At 48.1% G+C, this 20,817-nt stretch overlaps 1 protein-coding gene across 1 annotated transcript in view; it reads left to right on the top strand.

Moving 5' to 3' along the window:
• TERT (telomerase reverse transcriptase) overlaps positions 1–20,817 on the top strand; it is an 86,782-nt gene that overhangs the window by 13,217 nt on the left and 52,748 nt on the right. The window contains exons 4-5 of the mRNA XM_074985471.1: positions 19,756–19,945; positions 20,474–20,656. Coding sequence (XP_074841572.1) covers positions 19,756–19,945; positions 20,474–20,656 — 373 coding nt within the window. The remainder of the gene's footprint in view (positions 1–19,755; positions 19,946–20,473; positions 20,657–20,817) is intronic.

Raw genomic sequence — 20,817 nt, 5'->3', positions numbered from 1 at the left:
AAAGAGCTCTTACTATTAAATGTGCACAAAAGTACACTGTAAGTATAATTCTCACCCCAGCGCCCTTTGACTCCGGCGTGGCCAACGTCGTTCACCGAATCCCTCGAGAAGAACAGTACGAGGAGGGCGTCCCCTGGGACCTCGGGAGGCAAAGACCCTACCCGACCGGCAGGTATAGGTAATTGGAGCTCAGTTAGAGTGGTCTGCCAGACCCTTCCTTTATACTTACACTCTTCCTTATCTAAAGGTACAAATTGTATTGGTTCATCTTTGTGACGCCAGTTCTTACAAGGGAGTTGCAACTTAATTTACACTTGTAAGATAGAGGTAACTAAATCTTTAAAACAGGACATTCTTTTCATATGGGTGGGAGATTCCTCTTCTGGGAAGATGTGTAGGCGTTTCAATTATCAGTACCAGCCAAGGGCAGTTTAAGGCCCTGTGGTCATCAGCTGGCCTGTTAGCCCCTTATCTGTATTCTTTCGTCCAGGGTCATGATGAGGCAGCACATCTGTGTTTTTGAAGCATCAAAGACTGTGCTTGAGATAAGCACCTCTGTGCTTTCAGACATTCTAAGACTGTGCTGTTTCCTTTGTCCTCTGAGGCACCTAAGAGGGGCAAAATGGAGAAGAGCGGGGGGATTCTGTCTGGCTACAGGGGGAAAAACCAAGTTGGTGCAGATGGGCTGGAGTTATCACTTTTGCTGTTGTTAGAGTCTGATCCTGTTTCCTAACAAGACAAATACACACAAATGGGGAGAGAAAAGAACAGCAAAGATAAAAATTGCATTTTTTGTCTTTGATGTTGACTTGCATTTGCAGCATCATTGTTGCAAAAACATAGACGGAGCACATGGGCTTATCAATGCTTTCCAGGCCTGGAAGACTTGTACCATCACTGCTGTTTAGGACATTGCTTTTGGCTGCTGTGTTCCGGTCACAGGCTTACTCCAAAGTTGCATAGTGTGGGCTTGGCTCGCTAACCCAATTCTTCTTATAGAAAAAAAGGAAAATAGTAGGATAGGAAAGAGGTTAAATAAGGTAGAGAAGGAAAAGGATGGGATCAGGAGCTTGGAGGGAAGAGGGGAGTGAGTCTCATGGTGCAGATGGTGATTGGGATTCAACCAGAGAAGGTAGAATTGGTGATGTCATCTGGGTTCCTATCTGGCATGACCTAATAGAATATCTCTCAGGATCAGGACAGTCAAGGCCTGAATTCCCTGAGATGAGGTGGCAACAATGATGGTGAAGCCATCTTCTTCCCCTTCTTCGGCCAGCATCGCCAGTAGTCTTTCCATTTGTCTGCATTTTCGTCTCAAGGTCTTTTTTTGTTTAGTCATTTAAACAAAATGCTGCAAAGAATCGATGGACATAATAGTTTACTTTTTTTTTTGTCTAATACTTAGGCTTAGTTTTTAGCACACCAGTTTAGGTCCATTTTTACACTTCATTTGTTTACTGGGCATGATCTTAAGAGACCTTGATGTATAGGTCTTTACTTTTGGACCAGTTCATTCTTTCCCTTTTTTCTACCAATTCCTATCAACATCTTTTATTATTGGTTATTGCAACATTCCATCAACTTTCACTTGCTTTTCACAAATGAGTTCACAATAAGGACAGATTTATAGAATCGTAGGACAGGATGGGACCTCAAGAGGTTGCCTACTCCAGTTTCTTGCACTTATGGGAGGACTAAGTATTATCTAGACCATTCCAGACAAGTTTTTAAAAGCAGGTGAGACAATTTCCAGTGATGATTACACAGCCTCTCTTGGCAGTGTATTCCAATGCTTAACCACCTTGACCATCTTTGCTGCAGTTTAAGCAGATTGCTTTTTGGCCTGTCATCAGAGGTTAAGAAAAACAGTTGTTGTCCCTCCTCCTTGTAACAACCTTTTATGTATGTCAGACAGTTATCACGTCCTCTCTGTCTTGTGTTTTATAGACTAAACAAACCCAATTCATTCAGTCTTCCATCATAGGTCATGTTTTCTAAATCATTAATCAATTTGGTGGTGGTTCTCTGGCTTCTCCTGTTTGTCCACATCTTTCCTGTAATGTGATATGCAGTACTCCAGTTGAGGCCTAATCAGTGCAGAGTAGAGCAGAAGAATTACTTCTCAGGGCTTGCCTATGACATTCCTGCAAATACATTCCCAGAATGCGGTTTGGTTTTTTTTTGTGTTTTTTTTGCAACAGCATTACACTTCTGCTTATAGTCCACTGTGATCCCCGGATCCCTTTCTTCAGTATTCACTCCTGGGTAATTGTTTGCATTGTGTGTGTGCAATTGATTTTTCCTTCCTAAACAGAATATTTTGTATTTGTTCTTACTGAATTTCATTCTGTTTACTTCAGACCATGTCTCCAGTTTGTTCAGATAATTTTGAATTTTAGTCGTCGCTTCCAAAGATCTTGTGGCCTCTCCCATTTTGATGATATCCACAAACTTTATAAGCATACTCTATGCCAGTATCAAAATCATAGATGAAGATACTGAGCAGAAACTATGCCAAACCTGATTGCCTCAGAACCCCACTCTTTATGTCCTTCCAGAATAACTGTGAGCCATTGATGACTACTCTCTGGAAACATTAATCTAGCCAGTTGTGCACCCACCTTCAAGTAGCTCCATCTAAGTTGTATTTTCATAGTTTATCAATAAGAGGTTAATGTGAGGCTGTATCAGAAGCCTTACTAAAGTCTAGATATACCACATCTACTGCTTCCCCCTTACCCACAAGGCTTATTATTCTGTCAAAGAAAATAATCAGGTAGGTTGGAAATAATTTGTTCTTTACAAATCCATAGTGTTGCTAATCAAATTATTAGCTTCTAGATGTTGGATTATTTAATTATTTGCTGTATTATATTTCCTGGTACAAAAGTTAAGCTGATTGGTCTGTAATTTGCTGGGTTGCCATTATTTCCCTTTCTATTGATGGATACTCTATTTGCCCTTTTCCAATCTTCTTCAATGTTTCTCATCTTCCATAAGTTTTCAAAAGATAATTGGTAATAGCGCAGATATCTCTTCAGCAAGCTACTTGAGTATTCTAGGATACATTTCATCAGGCCCTGGTGACTAGCCATCGAACTTTGTCCAAGTAGTATTTTAATTTATTCTTTTCCTATTACAGCTTCTAATCCTACCCAATTTTCACTAGCATTCACTATGGTAGGTTTCCAATCATCATAACCTCCTTATGAGAACCAAAAAACCCTCCCACCTCCTACAAACAAAAAAAAGCCATTAAGCATCTCTGCTATTTCCATATTTTCTGTTATTGTTTTTCCTTCTACACTGAGTAATATGCTCATCATGTCCTTGGTCTTTCTCTTGCTTCTAATATATTTCCAGACTGTATTCTTGTTACTCTGGCTGCCTCTACCCTAACAAGTCCTTTAGACAATCATTTCAAAAGGAGGGTCTGTTTCAAAAGATCTCACAGAGCGTCTACACACAAAACACATACTTTCAGAAATAGTTTAGAAAGAATGCAACTTGCGTTTTGAATTTGCTCTTCCATTCCCGTTTCAGGAAGACTGAAAAGACTGTTTAGAAAGAAAACGTGTGGATGCTCTGTGTGCCACTCTTTTGAAAGAAGGGGTCCACCATGGTGCCAGCCAGCTGGAGCATGGAGACATTGCTGCCAGCACAAGTGGGGCTCTGTGGTCTCTATGTCCAGCTATGTTTAAAGATGCAGGGACCCAGAAACCCCATGGCAGTAAGCTGAGAGCATGTTGGCAGTAGGGAGATCAAGAGCCTCCTCCCAGCTGATGGTTGAGCTGCACCAGTAACTTGCATCATGGTCAACCTGCATCGTGGCCAGAGCCCAGGACCCTCACACCTCCCCAGAGGCCCCACTCCCATCTGAGGGATCCCAGGAGGCCAGCCAGGGGCTGAAGAAGAGGATCCCCTCCTGGACTGAAGCAAAGATAAAAGACTTGCTGAGGCTATGCAGAGGACAAGGAGGTATTCCTCCACACCAGTGACCGGTGACATAATGCCGTGGCATTTGTCCAGCTGTCGATGATACAGACCATCCAGGGCCACCCCACCTGCATGGCTGACCAAGTAAGATCAAAGGTCAAGGAGCTGTGGCAGGTATGCTGCCAGGCCCAGGATGCAGTCAGCCACTCGGGGGCAACACCTGCGGGCTGCCTCCACTACAGGGACTTGGAGCGACTTCTAGGGCTGAAGGATGTGGCTGAGGCAGGGGCCATGCTGGATATGGCTGCACCCAAGGTGGAGCCCCAGCCTGAGCCCCAGGAACAGCTGGGACCCTTGGCCAGGAACTGGAGCCGTCATTGGCGGAAGAGGGGTCTCTGGTGATTGCTGTCACATCCGGCTTCTGGACACCCAGGTCTCTCCCAAATTCGAGGGAGCTTCAGGTAGGTAAACCAGCAAATCAGACACCCCAGGCCTTGAGGGGGCGCCCGCCCCCCCAGCACAGCTGGCAGTGGGCCAGCCACACTGCTGCCGGCTCCCTTCTGGACACATCCACGATGGCTGCATCCCCCAGGCCATGGAGCAGGCTGCATGCAGCACTCAGCACCTGTTCCTGTGGACAGCAACACACCCCACATGCTCAGGAAAGGAGAAGGAGGGGATCCCCAAGTGCCCAGGATACCCCAGGGTGGCTGGGACAGTGGACACCGGGGCTGGGGGAGGCTGGCCGTGGGGTTTGCGGGGCATAACCCCTGGTGCTAGGTCATGGGACTAATGGTTCGCCACTCTCCCCACCTCTGTTTGCACAGTTCCACTGTCTGAGGGCCAGGTGAGCCTCATCCAGGGACACAGGAGCCCTGCAGCAGGCGCCGAGGGTGCTGGGTCTCTCCCATCCCTATTGCCTGGGGAGAGCTACACCCAGCAGCCACACTGCCACCACAATGAGGAGAAGGAGGCAGTGGCACACACTGTGGCCATCTAGGCCAAGACTGAAGTGCTCCAGTGTGGCTAGAGCTTGAGGAGGAAGACATGGCTTGGTGGTGGGAGGCTTGGGGTAAGGTCACCGTGACCTTCCAGGCCCTCACCCAGCCCATCACCAAGTGGCTGCCCTGCCTCCAGCCACCTCCCTGCCGCCGCATCCCTGGCCTTGCTGGCCTGATCCTGCCTGATCTCCCACCAGCCACCTGGCTGACACTTGGCCAGTGGCTCATGGTTCGTGTGGGCCAGGGTGAGCCTGCCTCCCCACTCCTCTTCACTGCTGACCCCATGGCCGCAGCACCCCTGCTATGACCCTACCTCCCCATAGTCCTGGCGCCATCCCAACTCCTATGGGCACCTTGGACCTCGGGTGGTAGAGACCCATATGGTTGGCGCCCCTATTGAGGACTAATGCCCCCCACCCATCCTGGGATCCCGTCTACATTCATCGCCCCCACCCTCCTCATTTTCCATTTTCCCTGCTGTTCTCCCCTGTACATAGCTCCCTGTTTAGTTTGAAATTTTAAAAATCAGTTCAAAGATATAGTAAAGGAGTTTATTTTCAATCACCCCATGTCCTGTGTGATTGGTGGGGCACTGGTGAGGGGCATGTGTGTGGTTGGGGGTCAGGTCGTGGTGGCGGGTGCCTGGGGAAGGGTCACTGGCTTCCATGAGCGTAGGCCTCCCTGAGGGCCTCTCTGACCTGCACGCTGTCCTGGTGCACTGGGCGGCATGGGGCAGCAGCCAGCCGATTATAGCCGATGCCAACCTCGTCAGCCCACCCCTACATGAAGGGCTTGTGCTTTCTCTCCACAGTATTGTGGAGAGCGCAGCATGCCACTACCATGGTGGGCACGTTATTGGGGGCCTACCTCTAGGCGCATTAGGAGGCACTGAAAGCGCCCCTTCTGGCACCTGAACAGCCGCTCGATGGTGTTGCAAGCTCAGTTCAGGCACTCATTTTAAAAGGTCCTTGGTAGGATTGGTATGACCCGTGTGGGGCTGCATGAGCCCCAGGTGCTGGGGATACAGGGTTGGCCACAAAACAGTGGGGCATGGTCAGGTCCCCAACTGGAAGCCCACTCAGGGGGATGTAGGTTCTCTCCTGTACCCGAGCCAAGAATTCTGGAAGACCCTGACATCGTGGGCTCGCCCAGACCAACCCATAAACACATTCATAAAACATCCCTTAGCATCCCCAAGGGCCTGTAGTGGTATTCCTTAAAGTTGATGTGTCACCCTGCTCTGTGGTCCAGGGCCTGGGTAGCAATGTGGGTCCCATGCATCACATAGAAGCAACTGGGGAAGTCCAGGGCCATGAATTCTATGATAGCGGTGTTGAGGTCCCCAAAATGGATGACCCTCCACAGGGGGATGGCATTGATCACCCTGACAACCTGCATGGGAGGGAGGGCTCCATAGCCCCCCATGTTCTCCTGGTCCCCTCCAGGGCCCCCTTGCCTGGGAGCCCCCTCCCCACTTAGGGGTGTGTGTGGCCTGAACATGCTCAGCCTCCATGAGGATGGCCATGACAGCAGCCTTGACCACCCTGAACTGGTGGCCAACCAACTGGTGGCTGTCTGGGGTGGCCAGCTTCCCCCTCTTCTCTGGGGGAGCACTGGCCGCAGCCTGGTGTGTTTGTGCTGAAGGCTGGGGGTGAGCCAGTGACGTAGCTCCTGGAATGCCTGCTTTGTCATCCGGAAATTCTGGAGCCAGCAGTCACCGTCCCACTTGCCCATCATGAGGCAGTCCCACCACTCAGCACTGGCAGGGTAGCTCCACAGGTGCCGAATGGCATGGAGAACAGGGCGTAGACAGTGCCCCGTGGCAAGGGCCTGCAGGACCATGGCAGGAGGGGTGGGCTGCCAGGGGAAGTTCAGGACGGCGAAGACCATTGTGGCCATGAGTTTGACCCAGTCATTGGGGCATCCCTGCTGGGGAGCTGCAGAAGATCCATGGAGGTCTGCGCAATAATGGCTTCATTCCATGCACAGCATCTGCAGCGTGCTGTGTTGCACGGCGGCCCTCGGCGTGTGCAGGGTGGGGGGTGCTTGGGAGGGTATTTTAAGGGAGTGGCTGGCTGCGCAGCGCAGAAGGGCTTGTCCACCCTGCAACCCCCATGCATGTCATTTCCTGGCTTGTTCTTTCACCTGTTGCCGTGTGGACGCTCTCTTTCAAAAGAACACCTCGATCTTTCGAAAGAGTGGATCAGAGGCTTGATCCGCTTTTTGTGTGTAGATGCAGTCTTTCAAAAGCCAATCTTATGGAATACAGCTTCCGGATGTTCACTTTTCGAAATTATGCTGTCATGTGGATGTAGCCTGTATGTTTGCGTATTTTGATCTCATTTTGTGTCTTGGGCTTTCAAATTTCGCCCCTACGTATTTGTGTTGTTTGTTAATATTCACCCTTTGTAAGTTGACTCAGTTTCCACTTTTTATAGGACCCCCTTTTGATTTTTATATCATTGATGATCTCCACGCTAAGCAAGGGTGGTCTTTTGCCATACTCCATGTCTTTTCTACGCAGTGGAATAGTTTGGTCTTGTGCTTGTAATAATGTCCCTTTGAGAAACTGTCAACTGTCTTGAACATCTTTTCCCGTGGGATCTTACCTACCAACTCCTTGAGTTTGCTAAAGTCTGCCTTCTTGAAATATGTTGTCTTTATTTTGCTGTTCTCCCTCCAACTAATTCTTAGAATCGCGATCTTGACTGTTTTGTGATCACTTTCACCCAAGCTGCCTTCCACTTTAAAATTCTCAACCATTTGCTTAAAATCACATCTAGAGCAGCCTCCCCTTAGTAGCTTTCTCCACCTTCTGAACTATAAATATTATCTCCAATGCATTCCAAGAATTTGTAGGATAATCTGTGCCCTGCGGTGTTACTTTCCCAACAGATGTTTGGGTATTCAAAGTCCTTCATCACCACCAACCTTTGTGCTTTGGATGATTTTGTTAGCTGTTTACAAAAAGCCCCATCCACCTCTTCTTCCTGATTAGGACATCTGCAGTAGATGCCTACCATGACATCACTCCTACTTTTTGCCTCCTTTCTCCTTATTCAGAGATTTCCCGAAGCCTGCTCCTATTTCCATCTCAACCTCAGTCCACGTGCAAACATTTTAATACATAGAGCAACTCTTCCTCCCTTTTTTTTTTTGTCTGTGTCCTTGCTGAACAACCTGAGACAGGTTCTGTTATCATAGGTTCTAAATTGTTGCATCTTCTGGGCACAACACATTAAAATATTTTAGATGATAATAATGAACACTGTCATATAATATATTGGAGTCAAAGTAGCAACTTCAATGTGTACAGACACCTAAGCTTTCACACTTAATACGTTATAAAAGATTAACTTATTTTATAGAGAGAATGGATTTCAGGAGGGTAGATTTTGGTAAACTCAGAGAGCTGGTAGGTAAGGTCCCGTGGGAAGCAAAACTGAGGGGAAAAACAGCTGAGGAGAGTTGGCAGTTTTTCAAAGGGACATTAAGGGCCCAAAAGCAAGCTATCCTGCTGCGTAGGAAAGAGAAAATATGGCAAAAGACCGCCTTGCCTTACCCAGGAGATCTTGCATGATCTCAAAATAAAAAAGGAATCGTATAAAAAATGGAAACAAGGACAAATTACATAGGATGAATATTGGCAAACACAAGAATGCAGGAGCAAGATTAGAAAGGCAAAGGCACAAAATCAGCTCAAACTAGCTACAGGCGTAAAGGGAAACAAGAAGGCTTTTTAAAAGTATATTAGAAACAAAAGGAAGACCAGGGACACGGTAGGGCCATTGCTCAGTGAGGAGGGAGAGACACTAACAGGGAACTTGGAAATGGCAGAGATGCTTAATGACTTCTTTGTTTCGGTCTTCACTGAGACGTCTGATGAAGGAATGCCCAACATAGTGAATGCTAGTGGCAAAGAGGTAGGGTTAGAAGTTGAAATAAAAAAAGAACAAGTTAAAAATCGCTTAGAAGAATTAGGTGTCTGCAAGTCACCAGGGCCTGATGAAATGCATCCTAGAATACTCGAGGAGCTGATAGAGGAGATATCTCAGCTGCCTTCTTCGAGTGTCCCCGTGGGTACTCGACATTAGGCGTCGGGCTCGCCCGGCGCTGCAGATCGGATCTTCCAAGCAGTTTCTGCCGGACCGCGCATGCACCGGTGCGTGCCGCTCCCTTGCGCGCTCCTGGCCACTTGCGTGATCCGGTCCCCGCCAGTTTCTCTTAACCGCCGTCGGCTGCAGACGGAATCCGACTAGGCTACGGCCAAGTTAGCGTATTCAATGGTTTTTAGCTGTTTTCTTTAAAGTTTTCAAGTTCTTAGTCTATTGTTAAGTTAGCCAGTTGTTATTTTCAAAAAAAAACAAAAAAACAAGAAACAACAAGCGGGACGGAATTCAGTCCAGTCCTAGTAACAAGCGGAGCACCGGAGGCCAGGAGCCTAGGGCCATTAGCCCTCTTGCTGCGGCAGGCTATCTGAGAGGGGGAAAACAGCACAGAGAAGGTGCTAAGTACCCCATTAACAACTAAAAGACTCACCAACAATGTCCTCTTCAGGATTCAAGAAATGTGAGTCTTGCCAAGAGGCAATGCCAGTGTCTGATGGGCACAGTCACTGTATAAGGTGCCTTGGGGAGTCCCGTGTCACGCAGAAATGCTCCTTCTGTGCAAAATTAACAGCCAGAGCAAGGAAGGACAGGGAGATGCAGCTTAAAATGCTGCTATTCGACAAGGCCCTCCAGCCAGACGTGCCGGAGCGGCCGCAGCCGGAGGGACCATCAGGGGCCCATAAAAGGAAAGCCGCCTCCCTCACCCCATCAGCGCAAAAACGGAGGAAAGTCTCCCTAGCCCGATCCCTGCCGGCAGCAACAGCGAGCAGGACGGGAGGAGCGCACAGCCCCCAGCCGCAGCAACAGCTGATCGGCGGCGGCACGGAGAGCCGCGTGGAGGCGGCTCAGCCTCTGATGATCAAACAGCCGCCCCGCACTGCAGGCAGGGCGGCGGCTAAACAAGCGCTGGTACTGGCGGCACTGCAGGCAGCGGCACCGACCCCCAGGGAACCGGCGGTGCAGAGCGCGCAGGCACGCAGCCTGCAGGCACTGGAGGACACCGCCCGCGCGGCACCGCCCAAGAGTGTGCCGAGCGCAGCACGGACGGGGCCGAGATTCCCTGCACGTCAGGGGGCGGAGCCACCCCCTCAAGGGAGGGGGAAGGCTGCACAGAAAACAAGGCACCACAGCCCCTCTCCAGACAGGGCTGCAGAGTTGCTTTCTCTCAGCCCTCTGCTCATGCTGCGGACTCCAACTAGAAGGCAGGGGTCCCCCCTAGCCTACCCGGAGCCCCCGTCTCCATTTTTACAACCAGCCTCGCCCTGGCTGGGACCACCCACACCCTTTTTGGGGTTTGAGCCGCTGGAATACTATCACAAATCGCTCTCTCCAGTGTCCCAGGTCTCTCAACGATCTCGCTCCCCCAGACGCAGGGGGTACGCACCAAGGGAGTGGTCCAGGTCACCTTCCCAAGAACAGTGCTGCCATGGTCGTCCCTATCACGCGGGGCATAGACACCACCGGCATTCTACCAGGGAAAGGTCCCCACAGATGGTCCCGTATCCCCGAGGGCAATCACGAACGGGGACAGAGACTCAAGTATCTCAGGGGGAACTGGTTACGGAACCCCGAGATTTTCCCTCGCAAGCTTCCAGCGAGCGGATGTACCATCGCCAACAGGAACCAGAAGGGTCCAGAGAGGCGTATCCTAGCGGTTCCTCGCTCTCCTCCCCGGACGAGGCTACGGCCCCGGGGGACGTCCATCCTCCGAACGATCTCAAACAGTTTCAAGAGCTGTTTAAAAGGGTGGCCTTCACACAAGGCATCCAGACAGCTGAGGTGCAAGAGAAACACCATAAGCTCCTCAAAAATCTGAGACCTTCGGCCTCCTCCAAAATAGCAATACCGCTTGACGAAGTAATCTCGGAGTCCGCCACTACGACATGGCAGACCCCTGCAACTATTCCACCTGTCCACAAGAGAGCGGACAAGAAATACTGCGTGCCGGTGAAGAGCATGGAGTTCCTGTTCAGCCACCCACAACCAAATTCCTTGGTGGTAGAGTCGTTGCAACAAAGATCAAAGACATCTCAATTCAAGACAGGGGGAACAGACAAAGATGCCAAGAAGCTAGAGCTGTTCGGCAGAAAGGTCTACTCCTCCTCCACACTACTGTTGCGAATGGCAAATTACGCAGCGCATCTAGCGAACCACAATTTCGACAACTACACTAGGTTAACCTCCCTCATGGACTCGCTTCCAGAGGACAAGAAACCGGTGCTCAAGGCCATCGTGCAAGAAGGCTATGCGGCCTCGAGGACGGGAGTTCAGATCGCCCTGGACGTTGCTGACACAGCAGCACGCTCCACAGCTACGCAGTGGTGATGCGAAGGGAGTCCTGGCTCCAGACTTCGGGTATACCGAGGGATCTGCAGGCAAAGATTGTCGATCTTCCCTTTGACACGCAGAAGCTGTTTGGTGAATCAACTGACTCGGTCCTTCATTCCAGTAAAGATTCAAGAGCCACACTTAGGACCCTGGGGATTTACACCCCTCCATACAGAAGGAAAAAGTACTACCCTCAACAAAGACTGTACCAGTACCAGCCACAGCGTCCCCAGTACCATAGAGGTTACGAGCAAGGGCGACATCAAGAGCACCAGCAGTACAGAACTCCCAGGCGACGTTCCCAACAGAGCCGTGCGTCCTCGGGGCAGGGCCAAAGGCCACAAGTTTGACACACAGATCCAGGGCTGCGCCATCACTACCATCGCACAAGGTCATCCGAAGCTGTTATTCCACCATCGCCTCCGACCATTCTACGAGCAGTGGCAAAGTATCACCACAGACAGATGGGTGCTGGAGATCATAGCCACGGGGTATGCCATCCCCTTCCAGTCGCTCCCACCGCCACGACCTCCACCCAGGCCCCATCTCCAGGAGGCCTCCCATGTAGCGAGGCTCAAACAGGAGGTAGACCATCTCATGCTCATAGGGGCAGTGGAAAGAGTGCCAGAGCAACTGCAAGGGAAAGGGTTCTACTCGAGGTACTTCCTCACGGAGAAAAAGACAGGAGGCTGGAGGCCCATCTTAGATCTTCGAAGCCTCAACCGGTACCTGCGCAAGCAACGCTTTCGGATGATCACAATCGCCTCCATCCTTATGGCACTGGACGATGGAGATTGGTTCGCAGCCCTCGACTTACAAGACGCGTATTTTCACATAACTATCCATCCTGCTCACCGATGATTCCTCCGGTTCATGGTAGGCAAAGAACATTTTCAATACAAGGTCCTACCGTTTGGCTTCTCCTCGGCCCCCAGAGTCTTCACCAAGACCTTGGCAGTGGTGTCAGCCTACCTGCACAGACAGGGGGTATTTATATTCCCGTATCTGGACGACTGCCTACTCAAAGGGGCCTCGAAGGAAGAGGTACTACGCATGATACTCGTCACAGCAGTCATGTTCTCTTCGCTCGGCCTGGTTATCAATCTGGCAAAACCAAAGATAAACCCCACACAGGACATAGAGTTCATAGGAGCACACATAAATTCTATTACAGCGAGAGTGTATCTACCAGAGACTTGCTTTCGGGCCATCAGCTCCCTCGTGCAAGTCATCACCTTCAGCCCTACGGTGCCGGTTCTGACGTGCTTACAGCTGCTGGGCCACATGGCAGCAGCGACGTTCGTAGTACAGAACGCCAGGTTACACATGCGCAGCATGCAGCACTGGCTGGCGAGTGTATACAAACCGGCAGCACACACCGTTCACAGGGTGGTGTCGCCCACGACAGAGGTGCGCAAATCCCTGCAATGGTGGGTAAACCCCAAGAACTTGCTAACAGGGGTACCCTTCCACCAACCACAAATATCGGTTTTTCTTACTACAGATGCCTCCCACATAGGGTGGGGAGCACACATGGGCAAAGAGGTGACGCAAGGACTGTCGTCCTCCACAGAACAGTCACTGCACATAAATATACTGGAGCTCAGAGCAGTGTTCAACGCCTGCAGACACTTTCGAGACCATATACAAGGCAAAGTCGTCGGGATCAGTACAGACAATACCTCCACCACGTTTTATATAAATCGGCAAGGAGGAGCTCGGTTCCGTGCCTTATGTGCGGAAGCAGTCCGGTTGTGGAACTGGTGCATCGCCAACAATATAACCTTGAAAGCCTCGTACTTACCAGGCGCTCACAATGTGAAGGCAGACTACCTGAGCAGGCATTTCGCACTCACGCACGAGTGGCAGATCCGTCCCGATCTGCTACGACCGATTTTTCACGCATGGGGCTTTCCCCAGATAGACCTGTTTGCCACTCAGCACAACAAGAAGTGCCCACAATTCTGCTCCAGGGCAGGACTGGGATGGGGGTCCCTGGGGGACGCATTCGCGATCTCGTGGAGGGGCCCCCTGCTTTACGCTTTTCCTCGCACAGTGCTGATCCACAGTCTTGCAGAAAGCCAGGAGGGAAGGAGCCCGAATGATCCTGATAGTCCCAATGTGGGATCGACAGCAATGGTTCCCCCTACTCCTGCGCATGTCGGACCGTCCACCGATGCCCCTTCCGGTGGCGCCGGATCTGCTCACGCAAGGCCAGGGGTCCATAGTGCATCCGCACCCCCAAGGCCTGCAACTACAAGCGTGGTTAATCCATGGCTCAGCTCCCTAGAGAGGACATGTACGGAGGAAGTGCAACAAGTCCTAGAAAGTAGCAGGAGGACTTCCACCAGGAAGACCTACAAGCAGAAATGGACTCGCTTCACGGCATGGTGTTCTACCAAACAGCTAGCCCCCCTTTCGGTGCCTATACCTGTAACAGTAGAGTATTTACTGGACGTCAAGAGAGGCGGACTCTCACTATCATCATTAAAGGTCCACCTTGCCGCCATTTCGGTGTTCAGGCACGAAGAGGAAGGGCACACGGTGTTCGCCCATCCCATGGTTACCAGGTTCCTCAAAGTGTTGGTAAACCTATACCCCCTCGGAAACCGCTTCCACCTTTGTGGAACTTGGACCTGGTGCTTAATGCACTTACGGGACCACCGTTCGAGGCTTTAGCCACAGTTTCCCTCCGCCTCCTTACGATAAAGACGACCTTCCTTCTCGCAATCACGTCAGCTCGCAGGGTGAGCGAGCTTGCGGCAGTTATGGCAGCGCTACCCTGCACTGTTTTTTCCAAGGAGGCGGTGACTCTACGGCTGCATCCAGCCTTTGTTCCTAAAGTTTCTTCAGAGTTTCATATTAACGAACCTATTGTTTTACCCTCGTTTTATCCAAAGCCTCATAACTCTAACGAAGAGGCGCGCCTACACCTCCTGGACGTGAGGAGGGCGCTGGCCTTTTATATAGACAGGACCAAGCCCATCCGGAAAATGGATAGACTCCTGGTCTCTCTCGCTCCCAAATTGAAAGGAGAAGGTCTCTCTTCGCACAGAATCTCGAAGCACATCGTATCCTGCGTAAAAATGTGCTACGAACTAAAGAAGACTCCTTTACTGGCCCCGCCCAGGGCTCACTCCACTAGGGCGGTGGTGGCATCAACAGCCTTTTTCAAGGGCGTTGCCCTAAAGGACATTTGCAGAGCGGCGACCTGGTCATCCTATGACACCTTTGCCAAGCACTACGCCCTTCACAGGGTATTCCAAGAGGATACCTAGCTCTCGACAGCGGTCCTCTCGGGGACAAGCTGTACATGATCCGATTAGCCACCTCCTATCTTGGGTTACTGCTGGGTAGTCACCTAATGTGGAGCACCCATGGGGACACTCGAAGAAGAAGGAAAGGTTACTCACCGTAGTAACGGTGGTTCTTTGAGATGTGTCCCTGTGGGTGCTCCACTACCCGCCCATCCTCCCCGCTTCGGATCTCTGTTTAGTGTTTTTCAGGAGCATCCGAGGCGGTTGGTCAAAGAACTGGCGGGGATCGGATCGCGCACATGGCCAGGAGCGCACAAGGGAGCGGCGTGCACCGGCGCATGCGCGGTCCGGCAGAAACTGCTTGGAAGATCCGATCTGCGGCGCCGGGTGAGCCCGACACCTATTGTGGAGCACCCACGGGGATACATCTCGAAGAACCACCGTTACTACGGTGAGTACCCTTTCCTTTATCTATCATCTTTCAAAAATCATGGGAGACGAGAGATTCCAGAAGACTGGAAAAGGGTGAATATATTGCCCATCTATAGAAAGGGGAATAAAAACAGAGCTGGAAATTACGGGCCAGTCAGGTTAACTTCTGTGCCAGGAAAGATAATGGAGCAGATAATTGAAGAAATCATCTGCAAGCACTTGGAAGGTGGTAAGGTGATAGTAAACAGCCAGTATGGATTTTGTAAAGAACAAATCATGTCAAACTAATCTGATATCTTTCTTTGATAGGATAACAAGCCTTGTGGGTAGGGGAGAAGTGGTAGATGTGGTATACCTAGACTTTAGTAAAGCATTTGATACAGTCTCATGTGATCTTGTCAAAAACTTGGCAAATACAATTTAGATGAGGCTACTATAAGGTGGATGCATAAGTGGCTGGATAACTGTACTTAGAGAGTAGTGCTTAATTCTCTCGGTAGTTCTCACTCCTGCTGGAAAAGTATAACAAGTGGGGTTTCGCAGGGGTCTGTGTTAGGACCGGTTCTGTTCAATATCTTCATTGATGATTTAGATACTGGCATAGAAAGTACACTTATTAAATTTGCAGATGATACCAAGCTGGGAGGGGTTGCAACTGCTTTGGAGGATAGGGTCATAATTCAAAATGATCTGCATAAATTGGAGAAATCGTCTGAGGTAAACAGGATGAAGTTTTATAAGGACAAATGCAAAGTGCTCCACTTGGGAGGGAACAATCAGTTTTGCGCAAATGGAATGGGGAGAGACTGTCTAGGAATGACTACAGCAGAAAGGGATCTAGGGGTTATAGTGGACCACAAGCTAAATATGCATCAACAGTGTGATGCTGTTGCAAAAAAAGCAGACATGATTCTGGGATGCATTAACAGGTGTGTTGTGAACAAGACACGAGAAGTCATTCCTGTGCTCTACTCTGCGCTGGTTAGGTCACAGCTGGAGTATTGTGTCCAGTTCTGGGCACTGCAGTTCGAGAAAGATGTGGAGAAATTAGAGAGGGTCCAGAAAAGAGCGACAAGAATGATTAAAGGTCTCGAGAATGTGACTTATGAAGAAAGGCTGAAAGAATTGGGCTTGTTTAGTTTGGAAAAGAGAAGATTGAGGGGAGACATGATAGCGGTTTTCAGGTATCTAAAAGGGTGTCATAAGGAGTAGGGAGAAAACTTGTTCTTCTTGGCCTCTGAGGATAGAACAAGAGGCAATGAACTTAAACTGCAGCAAGGAAGGTTTAGGTTGGACGTTAGGAAACAGTTCTGAACTGTCAGGGTGGTCAAACAGTGGAATAAATTGCCAAGGGAGGTTGTGGAATCTCCATTGCTGGAGATATTTAAGAACAGGTTAGATAAATGTCTATCAGGGATGATTTAGGCAGTACTTGGTCCTGCCATTGAGGCAGGGGTCTGGACTCGATGGCCTCTCGAGGTCCCTTCCAGTCCTTGTGTTCTATGATTCTATGATTGATTTGATTAACTGAAATAACTAACATGAAATATTGGCCATTATGTAATAAACACTAACGCTCTTTTCAAATAGGTATTTATAAAAGAAAATCTGCACCAAAGTTGTTAAGACCAGGAAGTTATCTTTGCAAAACATGTAAAACAAACATAAGAAGTCCAAGTCCCCATCCTGCAGTGTGATCCAGGTAGATGGACCCCTGCACACAAACCCTTTTACTTGAATGGGACTCTGCACGGGGTGGTCCCCGTGGTAGATCTTTATGCTTATGTCTGACATTACCCAGTGTGGACTCGTGGACAGCTGTGTCTCCTCAGTGTTCTAACCTGAACTGCTTTTTACACTGTTTTGCTGTGAGAACCACTCCTGGTCTGCTCACACACAGCATCAAGTATGTAAATAATTCTCAACTGTTTTATCAGTGTGCTGGAGTCAGCTAGTGTTGAACTACACCGTAGGGCAACACCAGCAAACTTCTAGTCCCAGATTTCCTTCCAGAAATTAGATCTTGTACTGCCTAGCACCCAGCTAGACAACACAAGCCCATATAAAGACAATAAATATAGTAATAGGTGTGCACAAATCCTATTATTCCTAATGAAATCTGAACGTATTGGTTTAGATAATATAATAAAGCAAGTTTATTTTGCTACAGAAAGATAGATTTTTCAGCAATTACAGGTAATGAGTCATAAAAGTCCAAATTGATTACAAAGAAATAGAAGTAAAATGCAACTGATATCTGATTTAACAAGCTCAGTGATTTTAAAGCAAAGGTCTCCTCACAATTTCCAACAGTCTTAACTGACTAAATCCTTCCATCAGGATCCCTTCCCTGTTCGGAACTGTTTCCTTTCTTCATGTGTTGGTGCCATTAGTAATGAGAAAGGGAGAGAGAATTTGGGGCATCTCCCCTCTTATAACCCCTTCTCTTCCCCAGGAATGATCTCCACCTGGTATTTAGGAGATAGTGCCTATGCACACAGACTGACTTTCTAACATGCCAGGGGACCCACACTCACCCCTAGGTCTGCCCCCAGTCATGCTCCGACCCCTGCTCCACTCCTTTCCCGGAGTGTGTCCCACTGTCGCTACTTCCAACCCTGCCTATATGTGTGTGTGTGTGTGTGTGTGTGTGTGTGTGGATAGAACTCTTAAATGACTTCTTTGTCAATTTTTTTAAAATTCTGCTCACACCTTCCGTCTTTCAAAAGAGAGGTCATTTTTTTCAAGCCACAGTCCATTGGATCTTGTTGACTCCTGTCTGAGTGTTGGCCAGCGTTTTGTCTCTGAGATTGAGCTCTGCAACAGGTTGGAAACCTGTCTTGCTAATATCATACAGTAGAATCTCACAACTTTTTCTACTGTTGTCACACACATTTGACCAGCTTCCTTAATGATCAGCAAATCATGTATTTTCAAAGGCTACCTCACAAGGCGTACTTTTTACAAAATTTATCATAATTCTCTGAAAGGGTTGAACATGGGCATATAGACTGTCACACTGGAAAAAGAGTCTACAAGCTTCTTTAAACAATTTATAATATAGTTCAATTAGAAATACAGAGCATTACAGTAGGACAGCAGATCTGACTGGGTATTTCAGTTGTGCACCTATTTTCATACTTGTGGCTCTTACTTTTGAAGGACGAAATTCTCCCTGGTGCAGTGAAGCTGCAGAAGATGTAAAATGCAGCAGAATGCTAGGAGGAGGGCAGGGTTACAGAGAGACAATGATGCACCCCCATTTTTCCACAGATCTCATTCTCCATGTCTAAACTGAGGGTGTTGATGTGGAGTAAGATGGGTGACTGGCCATTGCAACAATGACTGCTCAGATTCATTGACTGGAGCTTATTTTAAGTGCTTTGAAGTAGGCCCTGGATGCTACTTGAGACATGAGGACACCAAATTCCAACACAAATTGTGTCCCTGAGGCTGCAGTAATAGCACTGGAGGTACTCTATTAATATTCCACATCCTGTATGGATTTGGAGGGGAAGCTCTTGTTTACCTGTGGCCCCCAATTATAAGAAGGATGTGGATACACTGGAAAGGGTCCAGCGGATGGCGACCAAAATAATTAGGGAGCTGGAGCATTTGACCTATGAAGAAAGGTTGAGGGAGTTGGAACTGTTTAGTGTGCAGAAGAGAAGACTGAGGGGGGGACTTGATAACAGCCTTCAACTTACTGAAGGGAGGCTGCAAAGAGGCTGGAGAGCGACTGTTCACAGTGGTCACAGACGGCAGAACACGGAACAATGGTCTCAAGTTGCGGTTGGGAAGGTCCAGGTTGAACATTAGGAAAAACTTTTTTCACTAGGAGGGTGGTGAAGCATTGGAATGGTCACCCAGAGAAGTAGTGGAGTCTCCATCCCTGGAGGTGTTTAAGTCTCATCTCGACAGAGCCCTGGCTGAGCTGACCTGATGGGTTTGGTCCTGCTTAGGGCAGGGGGCTGGACTTGATGGCTTTTTTAGGTTTCTTCCAGCTATATTGTTCTATGATTCTGTGATTCATACACAAGCACTGGGGTTTGGCCATTGGGCTGCTTTTGTTCAACGTGGGTGCTGAATTCTGTGTTGATAACCTGACAGATGTTGAACCTGGAGCTCAGAGTTTCATTGGTGAGTTGGCAAGGGACAAAAATAAATTATAGAGGCCTAGGGTGGAAAGAGTGGTCCGTTTTACAGAAAGGTGAATTAATTTAGTCTTTTGTAGCTCCTAAAAAGCCCTGTCTAAATCTGAACTCTTCTTACAGCTTGTCAACTTGGATGAGATGAAAAATCCAGTTTACAGTCTTAGTAGAATAATTCCAGGCTTTCCAAGACATGTCCCTAGCTGAATTGTTTTATTTTCATCTGCTGCCTTAAATGTTGATCTCGTATGTTATTGCTGCTAATTTGAGTACCAATGGGTAGAAATGTACAATAATGCAAAATTAAATTTTTTACATTATCAAATGATACAATAATTTTTTTAAAATGTGCATTTTCTATGTTGAACATTGGCTTTAGCATAATTTGGTATCTTGGATTACTTATTGGTAATGTAGTTTGACACAGATAATGGAATATCTGTGATTATTTCCTGAAACAGAATGCTTTGCTCAGAAGATGAAGCATTTGAAACTTACTGCATTTAAGTTCCTTTAAACTTAATGCCCATTTTTATTTTAGAAACCATTTGGACAAAGTGCATCTTCGTGCATTATCTGAAGATGAGATTGAAGAGATACAGCAGAAGAAATACATTGCTATGGCATCAAAACTTCGGTTCATCCCTAAACCAAACGGATTACGACCAATAGTAAAAGCCAGCAGTGTTGTTGGAGCAAAAATGTTGAGCAGAAAGTGCAGAGACAAGAAGGTCACTGTATTCTGAATTTGTTTGGGTTTATTTTTGTATTTTTGTAACTAATACTGAAGGGGGCTGTGGATAGGTGTTTTTTAAGGTTGTCAAGCAATTAGGAAAATTAATTGCATGTTAATAATAGCATAGCTTTTAAGTATTTTGGATGGTTACTAGATTTTCAAAGATCCTAATTTCTATTACAGTACAAGCTGTGTTATTCAGCACCCAAATAACCAGCAAGCTCGGTTAACCGCCAGATTTCAGGGTTGGCGGTAGCAAAGATGGCAGTCTGAGCAGGGCAGGCTGCTGGGAGCCCAGCCAAGGCCAGCAGTAGCACTGCAGGTGGCTTGGAGACTAGCCAGGATTGGCAGCCCAAGCAGGGTTGGTGGATGTCGGGGGCTGGCAGTTTGGCCAGGACCAGCAGCAGCGGGGCCAGCAGCCCAAGCTCAAGTAACCCGAGTGCTTTTTATTTTGCCTACAAGTAAAATGTAGGTGCTGAATCTGAAATATATTATTTTGAGTTTGGATTTTGATTTCCCATAGGTTCATTATTTCAACACTCAACTGAAAAATCTATTTAGTGTTCTGAATTATGAACGAACTGAAAACCCCAGTCTCCTGGGCTCCTCAGTGTTTGGGAAAAATGATATATATAAAATATGGAGGAAGTTTGTTTCTGAGGTTCTTCAATCACATGATAAAATACCTTGCTTCTACTATGTGAAGGTAGGTTTACGTTATATTTTTTCTCCATTGTTCATACTGATCTTTTTAATGTTATATTAATTTGAGCTGTCTCTTTAAAGGTAATCTTTTAAGGATCTTCTTCAAGCTATGAACTGGGTATTCAGTTGGTTTTCAGCAATAACTGAATTTCTTAATACAAC

The sequence above is a fragment of the Carettochelys insculpta genome, chromosome 2 (assembly GCF_033958435.1).
Source record: "Carettochelys insculpta isolate YL-2023 chromosome 2, ASM3395843v1, whole genome shotgun sequence".
In the NCBI taxonomy this organism is placed as follows: domain Eukaryota; kingdom Metazoa; phylum Chordata; order Testudines; family Carettochelyidae; genus Carettochelys; species Carettochelys insculpta.
Note: the sequence above shows the minus strand (reverse complement) of the source record. Positions and strands in the feature narration are given on the sequence as shown.